General features: G+C 40.6%; 1 protein-coding gene across 1 annotated transcript in view; it reads left to right on the top strand.

Moving 5' to 3' along the window:
• Nucleotides 1–20,890, top strand: part of LOC131072192 (uncharacterized) — a 114,852-nt gene that overhangs the window by 79,585 nt on the left and 14,377 nt on the right. Inside the window, exon 4 of the mRNA XM_058008269.2 lies at nt 7,479–7,879. Within this exon, the coding sequence (XP_057864252.2) occupies nt 7,479–7,879 (401 nt within the window). The remainder of the gene's footprint in view (nt 1–7,478; nt 7,880–20,890) is intronic.

Raw genomic sequence — 20,890 nt, 5'->3', positions numbered from 1 at the left:
CTCTCTTGAGATAAGGAAATCCCTAATGCTGTTTTTTGTTTGATCAAAGGGGACGACCTCAAGGTTTTGATTGTCAGGTCTTGATTGCGGGATTACTCAGTGGTTGATGTGATTTGCTGGGAGCACAAGGGGACTTACGATTTGCAACAAGCTGGTCTGCTGTGATTCTCGAATTACGTAATAAAGAGCAAAAGGAAAGGGTTAGGAGATCGAAAACTAACAACACGGGTATGTGGGTAGACGGATTCAACATAACCAATTCCTGCTTGGCCAGAATAGCTCACAACCTTGCAGTAATGGTGCAATCTTCAAAGGGACTTGGAAGATTTTCAGACTGGAGATGCACGGCTAAGCACCCAATTCTGGCGTAGCTCAGACGGACACCTACAATTGAACTAAGCACAATTAAAGGCTCAAGTTAACCATACAAAAGGATACACAATCAGTATATCCTCAATGGTATGAGCCTGAATCTATCAAATACCTGCACACCCAAAACAGAAAGATCTATCTAAAATGCTGAAAGAAACCATGCAAACAAGATGAAAACAAGACAATAAACACCAAATCAATGTTTATATATTGATTTCAGCTGCCTATTACAACAATTTCTGCAGCATCTCTATGCTACTGCTTAAAATCTAACCTATTCTAACTCTAAAATCTAACTCTCTCACCAGAGTCTAACTATCTAACAAAAATCTCTAACTACCTAACCCTTTACAAAAGAAAGGCCTCTGCCTTTTATAGATTTTACAATTTTGAATCAGAGGCCAGGATGGACTGCATCCAAGGGTCCTGATTTGCCTTCCAGAAACTAACAGCCTTAACCCATGCCCATTAAATTCTCACTCATCCATTCAACCACAATTTCAACTACCTGCCACTATTTGGCTTCAATTTGAGTCTATTCGGTAGTTGGACATAACTGTCCACAACTGACTTGTTTCCCCTTTCTTTCAAAATATCTAAGTGGGACCTACGAGCAGTTTTACAATAAAACAATTTCAGCTTTTTAGAAATTGAATTCTTGGAATTAAATCCAGCTGTGTTCTTTTTCTCGAGAAGGCATAAACTTGCAGCATTTAGAGTGTTCTTTGGTCTTTGGTCCCGGTGGTGGACTTCATCTTTGTTCAGCAGCACGGTTCCCAATGTTTGGTTGCTCGCGCTCCTGCAGTGCGTTCCCACATCTTTTTCCTTTTTCCAGTCTTCAGCGCTTGGCCTTGATTGCGATCCTTCTTCGATTTGCGTTTCAGGTCTTTTTCTTGGTTCCCTAATGACGTCCTGCGACCTGCGAACGATCAATTTCATTTCAATAAATCAATTTGAAAAATTAATTAATTTAATTTAACAAATATTTAAATTTAACGCCTGGAGGGTCATTTGAAAATTTCCCAGGTTTTAATGCTTTTACTCCTTCCGCGAATTTAGTTGTTCTTGGCAATTTCGGGCAAGAGGGGCGTTCGAAAAGTTTTAAAAACTGAGACATTTTCACCCCTTAATGGTGAATTTTAGGATTTAGGGCACTTTTGCAAACTTTTCACTTTTCACATTTTGGCTAAAAGGTCCGAATTTGGCCCTTTGAGGCATTTTTGCCAACTTTTCACTTTCCACATTTTCATTTAAAGGTCCAAATTCGGCCCTTGAGCACTTTTGCCAACTTTCACTTTTTAACATTTTGGCTAAAAGGTCCGAACTTGGCCATTTAGGGCATTTTTGCCAACTTTTCACTTTTCAGGTTTTCACTTAAAGGTCCAAATTCGACCCTTTGGGCACTTTTGCCAACTTTTCACTTTTCACATTTTGGCTAAAAGGTCCGAATTTGGCCTTTTGAGGAATTTTTGCCAACTTTTCACTTTTCACATTTTCACTTAAAGGTCCAAATTCGGCCCTTTGGGCACTTCTGCCAACTTTCCCTTTTTAACATTTTGGCTAAAAGGTCCGAATTTGGCCATTTGGGGCATTTTTGCCAACTTTTCACTTTTTAGATTTTCACTTAAAGGTCCAAATTCGGCCCTTTGGGCACTTTTGTCAACTTTCACTTTTTAACATTTTGGCTAAAAGGTCCGAATTTGGCCATTTGGGGCACTTTTGCCAACTTTTCACTTTTCAGATTTTCACTTAAAGGTCCAAATTCGGCCCTTTGGGCACTTTTGCTAACTTTCACTTTTTAACATTTTGGCTAAAAGGTTCGAATTTGGCCATTTGGGGCATTTTTGCCAACTTTCGATTTTTCAGATTTTCACTTAAAGGTCCAAATTCGGCCCTTTGGGCACTTTTGCCAACTTTCACTTTTTAACATTTTGGCTAAAAGGTTCGAATTTGGCCATTTGGGGCATTTTTGCCAACTTTCGATTTTTCAGATTTTCACTTAAAGGTCCAAATTCGGCCCTTTGGGCACTTTTGCCAACTTTCACTTTTTAACATTTTGGCTAAAAGATCCGAATTTGGCCATTTGGGGCATTTTTGCCAACTTTTCACTATTCAGATTTTCACTTAAAGGTCCAAATTTGGCCCTTTGGGCACTTTTGCCACCTTTCACTTTTTAACATTTTGGCTAAAAGGTCCGAATTTGGCCATTTGGGGCATTTTTGCCAACTTTTGATTTTTTTTTCCAAAAAGTGCGAGTTTTGGCACTTGGGTGAGTTTGTCAACCTTGGCACTTTGCATTCTTTATCTCCTTTGTATCCCTTGGCGAAAATCGACATTTCAACGTCATTGCAGGCCTTAACTCTTTCTTCACATTTAGGCGATTTTGCGAGAATTGGGGAGTTTTAAGTTCGCAATATGGCCCTAGAGGCCGAATTTGGTTTTAGCGGCACTTGACCCTTCATATCCCCTTCCTCTTCCGCAAAGACAGAAAGGCACAAATTGGGGGATCCCTGTCCAAGACGGGGATGGGTGTGCGATTCGCACAACAGGTTCCAATCGTTGCCGACACGAATGATCTTGGGATTATCTACGTCACCGAGGTTTGGGGCGTCTCCCTTCCAATATTCTTTGTATTTCGACATGTACACCTCCTCTGTTACTTGCTTTGGTTCCTCTACTCCGAGCTTGTAGCTCTGGAACATTTCGTAATCCTCCATCTGCCAGTGGAAGAGCCCGTTCAATGACCCCATCTCATCCTCGGAGCACTCTCCTAGTTCGAGAATCCCTTCGTTGTTGGGCTCCCTGTAGCCCCGTCCTTCGTCCCTCAGGTCGCCTTCTCCTTCACCCTCCAATTCCGAAGATGATGCCAGTTCCTCACTAACCAACTGCATCCCAAAGTCTATGATTTACTTCTTTCCTCCATTCTCCATAGACATAGTGTTCTTCTTTCAGTTGTGGGTGGCCTTGGCTGCCACCAGCCACCCTCTCCCTAAGATCGCATCATACCCTTTTTTCTTTAGTGGGATTACCACGAAGTCCAGTATGAAGGGTTGCGTCTCGATGGTAACTTGTTGGCCCATCAGTGTCTCGATGGGTTTGATTTCATGCTGATTTGCTTCCAGCAGATTGAATGTAGATGGCCACAGCGTCGGCTTCCCCAGCTTCCGCTAGGTTTCTTTTGGAAGAACATTCACTCTTGATCCACCATCGACAATGGTATCGGTTAGAATGGTACCCATCTCCACAATGGCCGGGTTCCTTCCAGTGTTAACTGCTAGCAGCCTGGGGTCTATTGCAGACCCCCCATGAACATCTGTGCGGTGGTTGGTATTGGTGCGTGGTTGGGAGAGATTATTCAGAAACGCCGTTCGTTATTGAGGCATTGTTTGGAGGAGGTCGTGTACCTTCACAGGCACCTCCAGTTTTAAAATTTGATTTAGTATAGCCTCCTCCGCCTAAGGTCGGTTGGAAGTACCCGCCGTACCCTTCGTCTTCACCCCCTCTCGTATCTCTTTCTCAATTTCTTCCCGTGCTTCCCGTACCCTTCGCTTCTCCGTCTCTGGATCTGGGCACATTGCTTGTCTACCTTGGGCGCGGGTTACGACCAACACTTCCTCTTCTTTGGTTTCCTCGATATTGAGCAAGTTGATGCCAGACTTTGGGCAGGTGGCGTCTTCGTGGTCTCCCGGTCCGCGCACCATTTGCACAAATATTGTGTGGCCTCTCTCTTCGGGCAGTCTCGGGTGAAGTGCCCCCACTGGCTGCACACTCTTCATTGTATCATCGGTCGGCCTTTGGAGTCGTTTTGGATCCGGGTCCTTGTATTGTTATTGTTGTTTCGTCCTCCCCACCGGTTATCTCGGTAGCCTCTCGATGTTGCATTGTTGTTCGCCTGGGAGCTGCCGGTACCGCTCGATGTAGTTGGTTGTTCCTGCGTAAGCAATACTTGTTGGTTTCGTGTTTTCATGTTGTATGGAAATTCCTTGATGGAGTGTCCCATCTCTTGGCAAATCTCGCAAAAGGCCTTCTTTGGAGAAGTACCCTTCGTATGTCCTTCCACTTTGCACTCCGTGCACCATACATCCCCTTCGGTCCAACCCGTGCTTCTCATTGCTTTAAATTCTCTCCTCATTCGCTCCATGTCTTTCTGGAGCGCTTGCACCTTTTTGCCAGACTCGCCATCGCTACTGCTTACCTCGGAAGAGTCATCATCCTCGGACGAGCTATCCTGCTTCTTTTTCTTCTTGGATGTCTTGGTCTCGCTCTATTATATGCATCTTTGTACGAGGTTGGTGGAACAATTTTCATCTTCTTCTGGATGGAGTGTTTCAGTCCCTCCACGAACCATCTCTTTTTCAACCCATCCGCTGGTTGACTCTTCATTTTCCCCAACAGTTCCTTGAGCCGCCGACTATAGGTGCGGACAGTCTCGTTCTTGTTTTGCTTTGTGCCATAGATTTCAGCTACTATTTCATTGTTGTCTCTGAGGAGGCGAAACTCTATCTCGAACTCCCTCTTCAGGTTGGGCCATGTGCCGACTTTGGTCTTATCCGTATCGAAGTACCAGTCGATGGCCACTCCCCTTAAGGTTGTTGGAAATTGTGTTACCCATTTGTCCTGGTCGGTAACACCGTTCGCTGACCATATGGTTTCGCAAGTGCAGTAATGGCGGACAGGATCTTCCTTCCCATCACCATTGAATTTCGGCAGCTTCTGCTTACTTGCCATCCCACCGCTGGGTCTCGCTCCTCTGGTGCCTTGTGTGCTTGTACTTGGCGATCCTCCGCCTCCACCTCCTGCACCTGACCCTCCACTCATGGGTCCTCTGGAGAAGGTTGTTGACCCCGAACTGAACAAATTGCCTCCTGTACGGAAGTGATTTATGCCCAATATACTAAATAAGGACAAAAATAAAAAGGTACCCTTGTGCTCCCCTGACACTGTCGGCCGTACCGTCACCTTCGGTCATCTCCCTTCGGTTGTCCTCCAAAATGGACAAGTTCTTTAGTAGGTCTCTGGTAGCGTCGATCAGGTTTAGACTTCGCCTTGTTTGTTCCACCAACTCTTCGCAATTTCTTACCCTACGGTGGTATTCTGGCGAACTGTAGAGTTCTTCTTCGGCACCCTCCGTGACTCCTAGGTTCCCTTCGGGCAACCCTACGACAGTGTATAGAGTGTAATTCTCTCTGTCTATCTCTTCCTCTGCAACCTCCGTGACACCTCCTGGGTTCCCTTCGAGCAACCCCTCGGCCGGTCGTCCCTCGGCAAGCTGCCTTAGCCTACGCCTTCGTTCTATTTGCTGTCTGAGATTCAACGCTCTTTGTGCCACTTGCCATTCGTCACTTTGTATCTTTTTATTTTTGTCCTTATTTAGTAAATTGGGCATAAATCACTTCCGTACATAGCAAGCACACGCCATGTACACAAAAAAAAAAACAAAAAAAAACTTATATTATTTTCCCTTTCGGCCACAATTTATGTTAACATTGTGTCGGGATTATTACAGGGTTCAATTTCCCCTTCGCCTCTTGCCATCACGCTCTGCATCCCAACGACGATTGTTTTCTTCGTATTGTCAGAGGACCTTTTGGCGTCGCTCGTCATGGGCAATCTCCTCTAGGCGGGTTCGTTGTGCCAGTGATGCCTGTGCAAGCAACCGGGGGAGGTGGTTCATCAACTGATTCACTGTGGGGCTAACTTCTAGTGCGGTCCACACGGCACTTGTTGGGACTTCAGCCTCCGTGGCCTCTCTTCGGACGTAGGTCTCGATGGCCGCGTGAAGCAGGATTGAGAATTTCCTTGTTGCAGTGTCTTCTCCGTCGTAGAGCTCCGTTTGTGCGTCGTCGGCCTCTGGGTTGATCTCACCAACGGGTAGGCCCATCGTGTCTGTATGCCATCCGCTCCTTCCTTTCCCGAGTATGTCTAGGCAACGGCGCCAAATGTTTGCCACATACGGGTAAACGATTAAATGCATAAAGTAAATGCACAAAACATAATGGAAATATATTAAAGAACCAATTTCTGTATTAATTCAACAATCCATGTACATCAAGTGCTTATTACATCACACCCAGATACGACTATGATGATGCTACTACGAAGGAAAGGTATGCAATATATAATACCCGAAGGGGTGCGACCAACCGTCGCGTCCAACTGCCCTTCGGGACGACTAACTGACTGCCGTAACTCATAATTACTGACGACAACATAACATAATACGACAACATGACATAATGATTATTCCCGGCAACACTGCACTCATAAAATAATCTAATCAGCAAACTGAAATGACAATTGCAACTACTGTCTTCTGAATACATTAACCTGCAAAACAATTTGCTGAAAGTACAAAAATCAATAGAATAAGATGAAATCGGAATATTACTTGTTTGAATATTGTCTTATTCTGAGTTTTCTTGTATTGCAAAAGCAAGTGCGTATGGTCATTAATAGACTTGATGACTTGGGCACCTAAAATAGAACTGAAGTGCTAATTAAAGCTGTAGCCTTGTCTCCCTTTCCATCACTTAGAATTTCTCTGAAAATAGGAAAGTTAACTGCTTCTGTGCCTAGAATAAAAAACAAAACATAAAATAAATTAAGAACTGTCAAAAAGGTTACTAGACATTTGCGCCTAAATTTAAGAAAGCTAACACTAAATATAGTATCCTAAATTTAGGAAAGCTACCACTAAATAGAAATGCCATGTTTGTAGCAGTTTTATATGCTAAACATATGGCATTTTTGCACCTAGCTAATTCACTAAACATAAATCGTTTATGCACCTAAAGAACAGAAACTAAGTGATCAAAAAATAACCATCACAAAGGGTACCAGCTTTGTGAACAAGATCTATATTATATTTTGAGTTTAGCCACAAATACTTAAGAATTTGCTGTAATTTGAATTGCTGTATTTTTCTGAGATTGAATTATTGTTTTTGTTCTGATCCGAGGCAAATGTATTATACTCGTTTTTGGTGTTTGCAAATATAGATTGCTTACATTCTTTTTCAAGGGCAATATATGAAATGCATTTAATTGGCAGTCAGTTTGATACATTTTCAGATCTGGGTTTTTCATGTTTCTGCTAATTGTTTGTAGGTGCTTTCATAGATGTCATTGAAATTGACGAAGCTGTTATTTCAGCATCAATAGACTCTATGGGTTTTCCAGCTGTTCTAAAGACAGATGCAAAATATCAAAGGGTGTATTCAGAACATAACTCTTGTGGTTTCCATGTTAAAGAGTCACCACATAATGTGGATGAAGTTCTTTGGGACAATATTCAAGAAAGATTATTCCTATATGAAGCAGATGGTCAAGAGTTTTTATGCAATTCCATCAACAATAGCCCTGATAAAGAAGGTTCAGATTTGTATGATATGGTATTCATTGATGCTTATGATGGAGATGACATTTTCCCATACAAGTTTAGGGACAGGAATGGACCTTTCCTGACTGCCCTGCAGTCTAAACTACATCCAAGACATGGAACAGTGATAGTAAGTTATGTTTGTGTTTATGAACCTTTTATTTTTCTTAAATGGCGGATCTTTATTCTGCCCCCATTTATTGTTCTATTGTATATATTGTGAAAAATGTTTTAGTTTGTTTCTGGTCTGTTGAAATATTTATGACAGACAATTTTCTACTTTGTCTTCTTTGCTGGTCATAGCCATTTATTATTTGCCTGCTGAGCAGTCTTTATATCCTTAGTTACTGCTAGGCGACATTTCCCTTCAATTTAGTTACTTTCATATTGTTCAACTAGCAGAGTCTGTCTCTTCTAACAATCTTTCTAACTTTGAGATCCTATTTTTGATATGCGTCTTTATATGAGTTTTGTGGCCCAATTTCAGATTTTTAAATGAACTGTATAGAATCATCCTTGTAGGTAGGTCTCCTTACATCCTCTAAATCAACATTAAATTACTGTTTGTGGTTTACTTGACTATTGCATATTATGGGTTAGTGAATGCTTTTAGTATGTGGTTTTTTAATGGTACATGCCCATAATGTGATAGCTATTTAAATATAGTAGATTCCTGGGGTTTTGAGAATGGCTTCAAAATTACTCTATGGTTTCATAAGGTCATCACTGTTTATTTCCACATGGTAATACATTTTGAACATAGGCTTGTCATATATTATTATATCTAGTAATCATACAATTGTGCCATATAAAAGTGCTCTTTGGTAAGGATGCAAATCAATCTATAGGTATGTGTTGCCTTGAGTCTTTCCTTGTCTCTGTTTTTTCTATGCTAGCCATTTGCAACCCTAATCGTACATTTTCTTCAAATTTTGTATAACTAGCGTGTCATCAACAAACTACATGGTTTCAAAACCTCTATCGTCCCGCGAAAAGTTTCTCACAACCCCATTGACTTCTGATAAGGTTGTCACAACCTTGTCGGAGCTTGACAATCCTTTCACAACCTCTTCAGTTTTGAAAATCCCAAGTTTGTGTCAAGTTTTGTCCAAGTTCTAGGATTTGTGTTGAAGGCTGATGAGATACTCTTGAAGAAAAAGTTTTCCAAAGATTGAAATCAGAAATTCCACATAGTTTCAAAACTCACATCGGTGCTTTGTTGGAAATTGACAAGGTTTTCCAAAATCATGCTAGAGCCTGAAGTCTTGTTCAAAACCTTCACAAATGAAGCAACCTGAAGAATATTGAAGACTTATAAATGATCAAGACTGGTTAACAAATACAACGTTGCCTTAGTCATTGATTCAATTAAACAAACCGTTTTTTATGCAAATCATTGCTCTTCTATTTGATGCATCGAACAGTACTGATAATTGCTTTCGTTAGCCGTGGGTCATCTGATATGTTCTCCACAATTGCTTGACCAAGAAGATTGTATGTGTAACTCCTTACACACCGGGATTGTGTCTTCCTCAATGTCAGGAGTCTAATGACAATCTGTAGATTTATTCACCACCGAACAAACTATCTCTTTATATGGTTGCTACCCTGTTAAGTTCTATCGCTTCATTAATCATTTAAATCACTTGCTTTAATATATCACAACAAATTTGGCTCGAGCAAACATGAAGGAAATTCACTATTCTTGATGAAGAATCACTGCACATGCAATAGACCGAATTGCTATCTTAATGAATTACTATCTGGTTTCCTTTTTATCGTTGTTTATATGTTTGCAAGGTTGATGCGCATAAATGATATTATGTAAATCAATGTAGCTAATAAACATGTTGCTCATTATGTCGGCTTTTACAAACCATATCATCCATACTAACTAAGTACCGTCTTTGACAGAGTCGACTATTCTTGATAAAGTCGCTGACTTTGTATATCCTGTAAATTGTTGTCTATTCAAGTGTAGTCTGTAAATCTGAAAGTCTTCCTCCCGATTTATCTTTTTACCCTACACGACGGCAGGATCATGCTCTGATACCACTGTAATGTCCCCTTTCCGGTTGTCTTAGAAAGTTGGGACAATTACCCAATTATGTCTTCTTATTCTATTCGGTAATTGCGATTAGAGTCAAGTAAAGACATCACACAAGATATCAATTGCCAGTTCTGACATAGATATATGAATATGTACAAGATTGATATTGATTGAATAGAAGTGTCTGGTATATACTGATGGAAATGAGGTTTATCTGATAAATGATTTGATTGTTACTTGTTACGATATTGGGCCCTCGGCCTTACTATCTGAGTGTTGGTTGTGATGGTGTAGACAATACGGTTGATGTGGTTTCTGATTAGCCTTGAATGCTTGCATTAATGGAGCTGCCTTCTCTTGACATTGAATGTATTCCTTTTGTTATCGATTCTTGTCTTCGGTCAATGCTCTGCTCCAGCTATCCAACCAGATATATGTCAACTGGAATGATTGCTTGCTGGAATTATTCTATGTATTATAATAATTTCCGAAGCATTATCCTGATATGTACTATTGGACTATACACGTCCAGAACCACCGGCTCTATGCATCATGATCTGTTCTTTATGCAATCGATTAGTGCCCAGGGGTTACTCTTGTAGTTCTGCAAATTACGGTATAAGGAAATAAGATATTTTTTTGGTGCCTTCTGAAGTGAGATCGAGAGACTCTTTATATCTTTTGAATGGGTGAAAAGTTATGTCCAAAAGGCATGTCTCATGTCTATTCATAATTGTCTTCCTTTATGCTGATTACACCCTTTCATGACAAATCATGATCGTCGACTTAATATATATTAATTGTTGTATGACATTTAATTTTTATTATCACGTCTCTTCATAACGGTAACAATTAGATGACAGTCAACATCGGTTTGAATGATTACTGCCACCTTAATCATTGATAACTAATTATCTTCTTCTCAAGTCAATATTGCTTAACAATGCCGATCTCTATAACAGATGACTGCCACCTGTATGATCGATATTATCGATGATGACTAATCCCGTTTTTAGCTAACTCTTCCTTATTCCAGTTGCTACCTTCTTCCTTAATTGATGCTTGCCAAGATTACTTTCGTCCCTCTTATTGTCTTTCTGTCTTGAATGGGGACATGACAAAAGTTGTGTGAATAACATTCCTCAACCCAGTAGTTATACAATTTTGTGTATAGCACATTATGGTTTGAACAACATTATGAGGTCTTACTTCCTTAAATGATTGTGATGAGGATATTAACAATAAATTATCCATTCTTCACCTCCCCCTCACAACCCACTACTCTAAAAAATATTGCCTCTTTAGGGTACATTTCTTTGACATTCATCAAAGGCCGAGTTTGGCATCTTTCCATCCATTGAAAATAATGGACACCTCTATTTCGGCCCACAAATCCTTTATGAGCTTAAATGAATCTCTTACAAGCTTGATCTCATCTCATAACTTGAGCCCACCTCATAACTTGAGCTCTTGTATCCTTTTGGAGGCTCATTAATTTTTTTCGCAATTCCTTGCCAATATTGTGAGCGAACAACATTGGAAGCCAACTCATTTGCTTAAATATATCTTATTGTTGTTGTTTCTGGTTTAGATTGTGTCTAATTTTTTGCATCAACGTTCTGGATCACACTCTGTGATCCATCATCTTTCTATTTTGTGAGCTTTCTATCATCCCGATGATGGATCACAAAGTGTAATACGAAACGTTGATGCAAAAAATTATATACAATCTGAACCATAAACAACAACAATAACTATTATGGATTGTGTAAAATTAATGGATTAAATATATCTTGCTATGTGTTGATCGGCAATGTCTTGATACTTATTTCAAAATGCCATTTCCAAAGATCCCTTTGGTCTCTCATTTGTAGTGGGTTGTTCTTCAAGAGTGGCAAAAAATTGGTGGATCTTTACCCCAACATTGGGATTATATGGGGTCATAGGGGGCGTCATTCCCTTTGATCTTCTCTTTGCTAAAGGATGATTCGTTCGATAGCTTGTTAGTTCATTTGTTACCTCTTTCTCATTAATATATTCTATCACTTCCTCCAAGGGAATATATATGCCATTCTTTCCAAGGAGAGCTTTGATGCCTAGTCTAGGAATTCCACACAAATAGTCATTCATCCAACTATTTGAACTTGATACTTGACATCACACCCCTTGCAAATCCAAATATAACCCTCACCACCTAGAACCAATTGTATCATATCAACATACTCCCAAAGTGGAGAACTCGGACCTGTTTTGAATTTAGGTTAGTTTGTTGAGCTAGAATTAGCTGCCATTGCAATCCCTATGGCAAGAAATTTTATAAACAATACATTGAAAACAAATAAAATTGCAAAAAGGAAAAATAGATAGATAAAACCTAGCTCTTTCGAAATTTTAAGCATAATAATACCTTTTTAGAAAAATGAAAGAAAAACACAGCAAGAGAGATTGTTTTCTTGTTTGTAAAACAACAATGTAGGAAAAAAGAAAGAAAAATTAACCTCTTTAAAAAAATATTCTATGATCTTCTTGGCAGCTAATGGACACTTGCAAATGCATAGGAACAACAATGCAATCGTTGTGGAACCTTAAATGATCAATCTTCAACTCATTTGCCTTTATCAACAAAAAGGAATTTGTTTTGGTGTTTGAAATGCTTTAGAAGGCGTTTTTAGGGTTAGGAATTCATTTTAGAATGACTATGTCGGGGGGTGGGGCGGGGGGTGTTGTGAGGTATTCACACATTGCCCCATTGCAAATAGGGACCCCCACTTTTTCGCTTTCTAGGTTAGTCGTCTTAGTTTAGTTGTTGGTCGTTGTCGAGTCTTTGCTATTAGCCTTTTGTTTGTAGTTGCTCAGGAGCTGATCAAGTCCCCCTCTTAAGAATGAAGTGAGGTTCAACACTCCCTTTGCCCAGCCAAGGCTTAATCCCTTCCACTTCTCCCAGTCCTGTCAGTGGGTGCCTAAATCCGATCACTCTCATTTCCATTTCTCATCATTACCATCACCATTTCACCATTCCATTTCCTTCTATTTCCACCTCCCCTACCATGCTTCACTTCCATTTACCATATCCTCTACCTACCTACCTCTCTATACTCCATCTACCCTTCCTTCTACCCATCCCCATATCCTAACTTACTTCACCTACATAACCTACCTTATATTTCCTAACTTCCATCCCACATCCTTAACCTACCCCTTCCACTACCTTTACCTTTACCTCCATTACCCTTCCATCTCATTCACCTCCCTACCCTTCACCTATAACTTCACACCTACATCCTCTACCCTCCATCTCACACCCCCTTACTCTTCTACTTCCCTTAGCCTACCCTTTCCCTTACCTACCACTTTACCCCTACCCCTATCCCAACCTAACCCACCTTCCATTTCCTACCTTTTCCCTTAACTACCACCTCACCCCCTCTGCCCTTTCATTACCCCCTTAATACCTCCCATTACATTTTACTCCCCAACCTCCCCTAACTCCATCCACTACCCCTTGTACCTCCTAACCCCACGTATCTCCTACTTCCATCATTTATATCCCTTATGTCCCCCTTTCCTCCAACATCCCATTCCCCCTCTTTCTCCACGTAGCAGCTACCCTTAACATTTCCTACCACTCCCCCCTTTTATTTCTCTCCATTGTATCACATAAATGATGGGCCCCACACACTCCAAAATGGAGAATTAAATAGATTTGTCTTAAGGACTCTTGCTGGGACCCACTAACCATTGGCTGAGAATGAAAAATGTTTTTTTTTGTCTTTGATATTGATGGGCACCACTAGAAATTTTGAATGAAAGAAAGGTTTTTTTTAGGATTTTTAAAAGAGAAAGTATCCACCTCATTAGTCCTTGCAAGGTGTGGCAACAAAAAATAAGGAGCTGGCCTCTGATTGAAGATGTGTCACTTTAATGAAGATAGAGTAAAACCGATCCTTTAACATCCACCGTCTATATAAGAGGACATCCATCCTCATCCAAGGCATTAATCAAAGCAATTGATACGATCTGCTCTGTGTTGACGTGTCTAAAGTCGCGTTGCTACGACTCTGTCTGGCCAATGCAAAATAGAATGATCTCGCTGAGTATCCTATCCTCTCTTGTATAAGGAAGCCCTAATGCCGTTTTTAATCGTTCAAAGGGGACAACCTCAAGGTTCGAAATGTCAGTTCTTGACTGCGGGATAACTCAGTGACTGATGTGTTTTGTTGGGAGCACAAGGGGACTTACATTTTGCAACAAGCTGGTCTGCTGCCATTCTCAAACTAGGAAATAAAAGCAAAAGAGAAGGGTTTAGGGAACCTAAAATTAATAAGGCTGGTATGCGGGCAGACAGATTCAACATAAACAATCCGTGCTTGGCCAGAATGGCTCACAACCTCGCAGGAATGGTGCAATCTTCAAAGGGACTTGGAAGATTTTCAGACTGCAAATGCATGTCTAAGCACCTAATTTTGGCACAGCTCAGACGGACACCTGCAATTGAACTAAACACAATTAAAGGCTCAGGCTAACCATGCACAAGAACATACAATCAGTATATCCTCAATGGTATGAGCCCAAATGCATCAAATACCTGCACACCCAAAACAGAAAGATCTATCTAAATTGTTGAAAGAACCATGCAAATAGACTAAAACCAAGATGATAAGCACCAAATCAATGTCCATTATATTGATTCCAATTGCCTATTACAACAATTTCTGCAACATTTCTATGCTACTTCTAACTACCAAATTCTAACCAGAATCTAACTATCTAAACCTAAAAAATCTAACCCTTTACAAAAGAAAGGCCTTTACCTTTTATAAAATTTACAATTCGAACCGGTGGCCAGGATTGACTGCATCCAAGGGCCCTGATCTGCCTTCCAGAAGCATGGCAACCTTAACCCATGCCCACTCAATTCTCAGTTATCTATCCAACCACTATCTCAACTACCTATCACTGTTTGGATTCAATTTGGGTCTATCCGGTAGTTGAACATAACTAACTTGTGTCCCTTTGTTTTAAAATATCTTCAACGGGGCCCATAGGTAGCTTTACATTCAACGATTTCAGTTTTTAAAACTGAATTTCTGGAATTAAATCTAGCTGTGTATCTCTGAGAATGCATAGACTTGCTGCATTCTGAATGTTCTTCGATCTTTGGTCTCGGTGGTGGACTTCAACTTGGGGTCCAATGACACGCTTCCCAATGCTTGGTTCCGATCTCGCGTTCCTGCATCTTCTTCTCCATCTTCCAGCGCCTAGCTTTGATCTTGTGTTAAGTCGTCACTTTAGCTCCTCAGTGTTGTTTTCCTGCAAACAATGAATTCCACTTTAATAATCATTTTGAAAAATTAAATAAATTAACTTAACAATCATATTAAATTTTACGCGATGTCAGGCTTCTTTGTTTTAAACGCCTAATCCTTTGACATGAAATCGGCTATAGTGGTCAAAATGTGCGATTTTCACCTTGTTTCTATTTCTCACAAAATTGATTAAATTGCCGAATTTCCTTTGCCTCCTAATTTCGACCAATTTTGGGGAATTGCGTGACTTTAGTCTATTTTATTATTTCGGCTAAATGAGGGAGCGTGCGAATCAAATATTTGTGAGATGCTCATTCTTTGGAATTTCAGGCAATTTGAGTAAAATGCGAGAAGTTTGTGAATGCCCTCTAAGTCAAATTCGGACAAATTAGGCACTTTGAGAGATTTAATTTTTCTAAGTTATAACGCCTTTCTTGAAATTTCGGGTTGTCAATGCATTTTGTAGGAATTCTTAGACGCATTTCTGGCCTATTGATTTTCGGCCTAATTTGGTCTTTTGAGCACGATTTATTTTGACACTTAAGTTTTTTTTTTTTTGCCTCATTCGAATTTCGAGACCTTTAGGCAAGTTGAGAGATGTCACTTTATGATTTACTTTATCTTCTTTGTGAAATTCGGGTCTTATGAGACTTTTGAGAGACTCAATTTACACCTCATTTTTCTCCTTTATCAATTTTGGGTTGGAAAACTAGAATGTGCGATTTTCTTAACCTAGCTCTAGTCGTGCGATTCTCACCTCTTAAGTTTTTCGGCCTAAGAAGTCATTTTGTAGGATTTGATTCCTGGAGTCTTTTTTGGCCTAAAAGCCGATTTTGTGAGATTTTTAAGCCTTTGAAATTTTCAGCTTTATGAAGACCCCTCTGTGCGTTTTGAACTTTTTGGCTAATAAGCTATATTCGCGCGATTTAGTCTTTTCGTTTTCGGCTCAAATGGGCCATTTTCGCGAACTTGGAGATCTTGTTTTGGTCTGTTAAGGGTTTATCGGCCTGTCGGGAGATTCTGCGCGATTTTGAACTTAGATGATTGTCGGGCAAATAACCCCCTTCGCACGATTTGGATTCATTAGCTATTTTCGGCTACTTAGGCAAAAAACGTGATTTCGCCTTGGGCGACTTTCAAAATATGTCAAAACGCCGACTTTCTCCAAATTTCGAGTGCTCAGGATAAAATGAAAACTTGGCCCTCGGATCATTTTGCAAGCCAAGGAGGAACTCGACCTTTCAAGCCGATTTGCAAGACTTGGTCTCATTTTCGGCCTCTAAGGACCTTTTGCGCGATTTTCATTTTTCGTTCAAATGCCCTTTCATGGCAATTTCGAGCTAACTAATGATTTTGTGCGATTTTGTAGTTCTTTGTGCTTTTCGGCCCTAGAGACCGATTTGGAAGAAGACTCATGATTTCATCTTTGTCACCTTACTTGGTTTACACAACAAATTCGGACATTTGGGCTTCTTTGAGTGACTTTAACTTTATTTAAATCCCCCCCTTCTTAATGGATTTCAGGCCTTAGGAGGCATTTGCAAAGGTCAGGTTTGAAAGTGCAGCTGTGATCTACCTTGCTTAAACGCCTCCCTCTCCTTCTCTCCGAGCAGTGGGGGTCCCCTGTCACGGACGGGGTGTGTGTGCTATATGCACATCAAATGGCGACTCGGTTGGGAAATGTTCCTGAACATTTCAAGGATGACTATCTGAATCGAACCCCAAAATCTCCAGTATATATCCCATAGAACAACCCAAATGACAAAAGACAAATTCAAAGTAAAAATGAGGTCGCAAACTGAATTAAGGCACCAACCTTGAAAATCCAGTGTGTGCAATGAAGTTCATTCCAGCTTGAAGAAAGTTGAAACATTAGCGTTCGGTCAAGGCAAGCTATGTGGGATGAGTCTAACTTCAAAAGCAACCTGAATATTGCCTCGTTGCCAGCGAGCGTCTATAGCCTTGACGAGGTTATCACCTGCAGGCTCACAGAGATTGCTCTGTTTCTGGTAGATATATACTTTTTTTATTTTTCAATATTGGCAAAGATGTCTGTATTCCCAAAGTCAAGTAGTTTGATATTTCTTTGCTTTTCAATTTCTTTTCTTTTAATCTTTCTTTTATTTTCACTTTTTCACTTTGGCTGGTAAGCAGTGAAGCCTACATGGTATTGAGCGTTACAATGGTTGCTGAAGCAGATTTTCAGATTTTCACTTGCAATGACTTCCCTTCGATAAAACAATAGACTTAAGCGATTTTAAGCGTTTAAATGTTCAGTGATCACAATCTTGGTGACAAAACTCAGTAAGCAACTAAATTTTTAAAATGAGTAAGCCTTAAACCAAGTACGTTGACTACGGTGGCAACCGTCAATTAGGTGCTCTACCAAAGTCGGCATCCAAGAAACAGACCGGAAAAACTTCCTGACTTCGCAAACCAATGTTGGGAAAATCAAACATACCCCTACAAAAACTGACAGGGAGACAACAACTCTTCAAATTTCGAAAGGACACCTACGCTACAACAAAGCAAACTAAACTAAAGCAGAAAAACAAGGAAACTAAGCTAGCAACAGAAAACAAAATACTCAAACAAAAAAGAACAAACCTAAACTAACTATGTACAAGGAGAAACCGACTGTACAAAAGGTGGACTATATGCATGCGTTCTTGACCCAGGGTGATTTCTCAGTATGTGCAGCAGTAACAGGGCAGTGGGAACAGTTCTAAGTCTGGCTTGTTTGTCTCTATATTCTGAAAAGAAAATTTTCAGTTGGCCACTCTCAGATTTAACCGGGACATTTGGCAAAATTATCAGTTGGGGATGTTCATTGGGTCCGTGGTCAATCCATTTATAAGTTGTTTTCCTGGCATATTCAAAATTAAACTGAAAATATTCAACATTAACAAGAAGGAGGAAAGAAACAACTTGGTGTGTTTTTGAGTCTTGTGGGGTGTGTCATGCCGTGGGAGAAGATCTTTAGCAGTTGTATCAGGAGGTCGCCATTGGTGGTGCAACATCTTGCTCACGTCCGGTTCACACAAATCAGCATTAGGCTCTTCATCGGGTTGCATAGGCTGAGAATCGATCTCAAAACCGAACTTGAACTCAGGAAAGAGGGGTGCATCATCTATCAGTGTATCTTCATATTGTATGAACAATGCAGCCTTAGGCACCTCTGTCAGCACATCCTCAAATAGTAGGAACTCTTTGAGCGATTGATTCCTCAAAAATATCCTCAACAGACTCTTGGATTGCATCGTCCATTGGCAGGGCTGCTGTAAATTGCTCTTCAACTTGGGGCTGATCCACAAAGCTCACTTGCTCATTATCTTCTTCAACACTGTCCTCATCAAGTGCAAGGACAACACATTCATCCTCTATCACATCTTCCTTTGGCACAAGGACAACACAATCATTTGCTGCCATAGCCTGATTGACTGGTTCTTCCTGGTCAGCACTTGGGAATTTCATCTTTTCATCATTGAAGAGTGTGGCGTTGTGTTGATGTTGAGATCTTTTGTACTCATCTGCAGCAAGGTAGGCACTCCACACTTTGCTGGTGATGCACTCCTCTAGTTCTTCCGGCAGTCCATGTTGGGCTTTGACTTGACTAACTGCCTCCATGCATAGCAAGCAAGTAAATTCGGAGAGTGGGGTACGATGAATTCTGCACCACCAAGGTGATAGCACGCTCCCCAAGCACAACTCCTCAAGACCAAACTGGTTCTCAATCCGGTCCTTAAATCGTGTAAACTCATCAATGCTTGATAGAGGACTGGGGATATCCGGCTGCTTGAACTCCACAAACTCAACATGCAAGAGTGAACTTCATGAATGGACAGAGGGGAGCGGACTTCATGTTCTGAGCTGCAAAAGTGAATTTCAAGAATGAAAGTAAATTCAAAGGCAAGACGAGGGCAACTTAATGAACAACAAGGGTTGAATAAACTTCAAGAACTCCTCTCCAAAGAGCGCTAAAACAACTTCAAGTGTCACTTCATGAGGGCAAATTCTCTTTATATGATCTTATTAAATCTATATATCAAGTGTATTTGATACTCGCTTGTTTGTTTTGCAGGTGATGAAGCAAGATACAAGGAGAACCTCTTCAAGAAGCTTCATCAGCAAACACAAGAACATCAACGAGGAGAAGATCTCAAAGTGTTTAAAGCCTCTCACCACCTCAATTACATAAAGAAGACTCAAAATGTTACTAGGTTGAAAGACTTCAAATGTTCAATAGCTGCAAGCAGTAGAGCAAGATATCTTCAAGGTTCTCATTCTATCACATTGACATGGACAGATCACAAGAGTGCAAAGGAGAAATCATCCAACTACCTCAAGGCACTAGACCATCAAGGAAGGATAATCTACATGATGGAAGGATGTTTTACAATCCTTCGGGAATCGAAGTCAGTACAATGAGGAGCTACATTCAACCAGTTGCATCATTCATCAAGTATGTCAGAAAACGAAGGAGGATCAACCAAAGTCATCACAAGACCTACATCAAACATGATTGAAGAAGCATATAGTTTCAGAAGAGTTAATCAAAGTTTGCTTCTCATCATCATCATCATCACATTGAGCAACTAAATAATGTTCCACATATATCTCTCAACATCCCTTCATGATGATGAATCAAATCAAGTTTACAAGTGCAAGATTGAAGTGGCAGCCCAGTCATCCCTTCCACCAATCCAAGGGGTCCACATCAACACGTCCAATTTCAATGAATCAAGCTCATATACGAAGGCACAAACTCCAATGTAACTACCCTCAATATCTATTGGTCCACATTCTCTGAATGTAATTCTCTCATTGGCTAAGAAGAGTTTGTTGTAACAAACCCTAATCAGGGTTTCATTGCAAAATCTTGGCCATTCATTGTAAATGAGTTCTCTATAAAAGCTCAAACTCTTCATTTGTAAAGGTTAATAGTTAGCTAATAGTTAATAGCAATAGAAGAATAGATAGTTTTGAAGAGAAGAATAGTAATTAGAGTAGAGTAGTGTTGTGCGTTGCACACGCTCCCTGTCGCCGATAGGGTCCCCCTTCCCTTTTTGAGCCTTTCGTCTTCGCCCTGTTGAGTTTTGCGCAGAGTGTCCCGCGTCCTTTCGAGCGAGCCCGCTTCTGGTCCGTGAAGTGATGATTGAAAGAAGAGAAGCCAGTGATTCCATTAGGCTAATCTAGCCCTCGGGCACGAATTCCAAAAGATTGTTCAAAATTGTGAAATCGCCTTGAATGGGCGTAAGATGATAGAGGTTGACGAAGCCCGCCAAGCAAGGACAACATGTCTGAAGGTTGCACGAGGACCCAAAGTTGCCGTTTTTCGCATAAGAGCGATGAGATAAATTGCATGAGGTTTGTTTTTACGGAGTTTACAAGATTTGAACAAATGACGATTTTCGCCAGCTGGTGGAGGAGCAGCGAATTTCCTTGCAAAATGCCAAGATTGACAAACTCGCCCAAGTGCCCAAGCTCGCACTTCTTGAGGAGAAAAGTTTAAAAGTTGCCAAAATCGCCCAGGGGGCCGAATTTCGGACCCTGGGGTTGAAATTTTGAAAAGTTTAAAAAGTTGGCAAAATTGCCCAAAGGGCCGAATTTCGGACCCTGAGATTAAAATTTCAAAAAGTTTAAAGTTGCCAAAATGGCCCAGGGGGCCGAATTTCGGACCTTGGGGTTAAAATGAGAGAAATTCATAAAGTTTGCAAAAAATCGCCCAAAGGGCCGAATTTCGGACCTTGAGATTAAAATTTCAAAAAGTTTAAAGTTGCAAAAA

The sequence above is a fragment of the Cryptomeria japonica genome, chromosome 11 (assembly GCF_030272615.1).
Source record: "Cryptomeria japonica chromosome 11, Sugi_1.0, whole genome shotgun sequence".
In the NCBI taxonomy this organism is placed as follows: domain Eukaryota; kingdom Viridiplantae; phylum Streptophyta; class Pinopsida; order Cupressales; family Cupressaceae; genus Cryptomeria; species Cryptomeria japonica.
The sequence above is the reverse complement of the archived record's forward strand: the minus strand, read 5'-3'. Positions and strand labels throughout refer to the sequence as shown.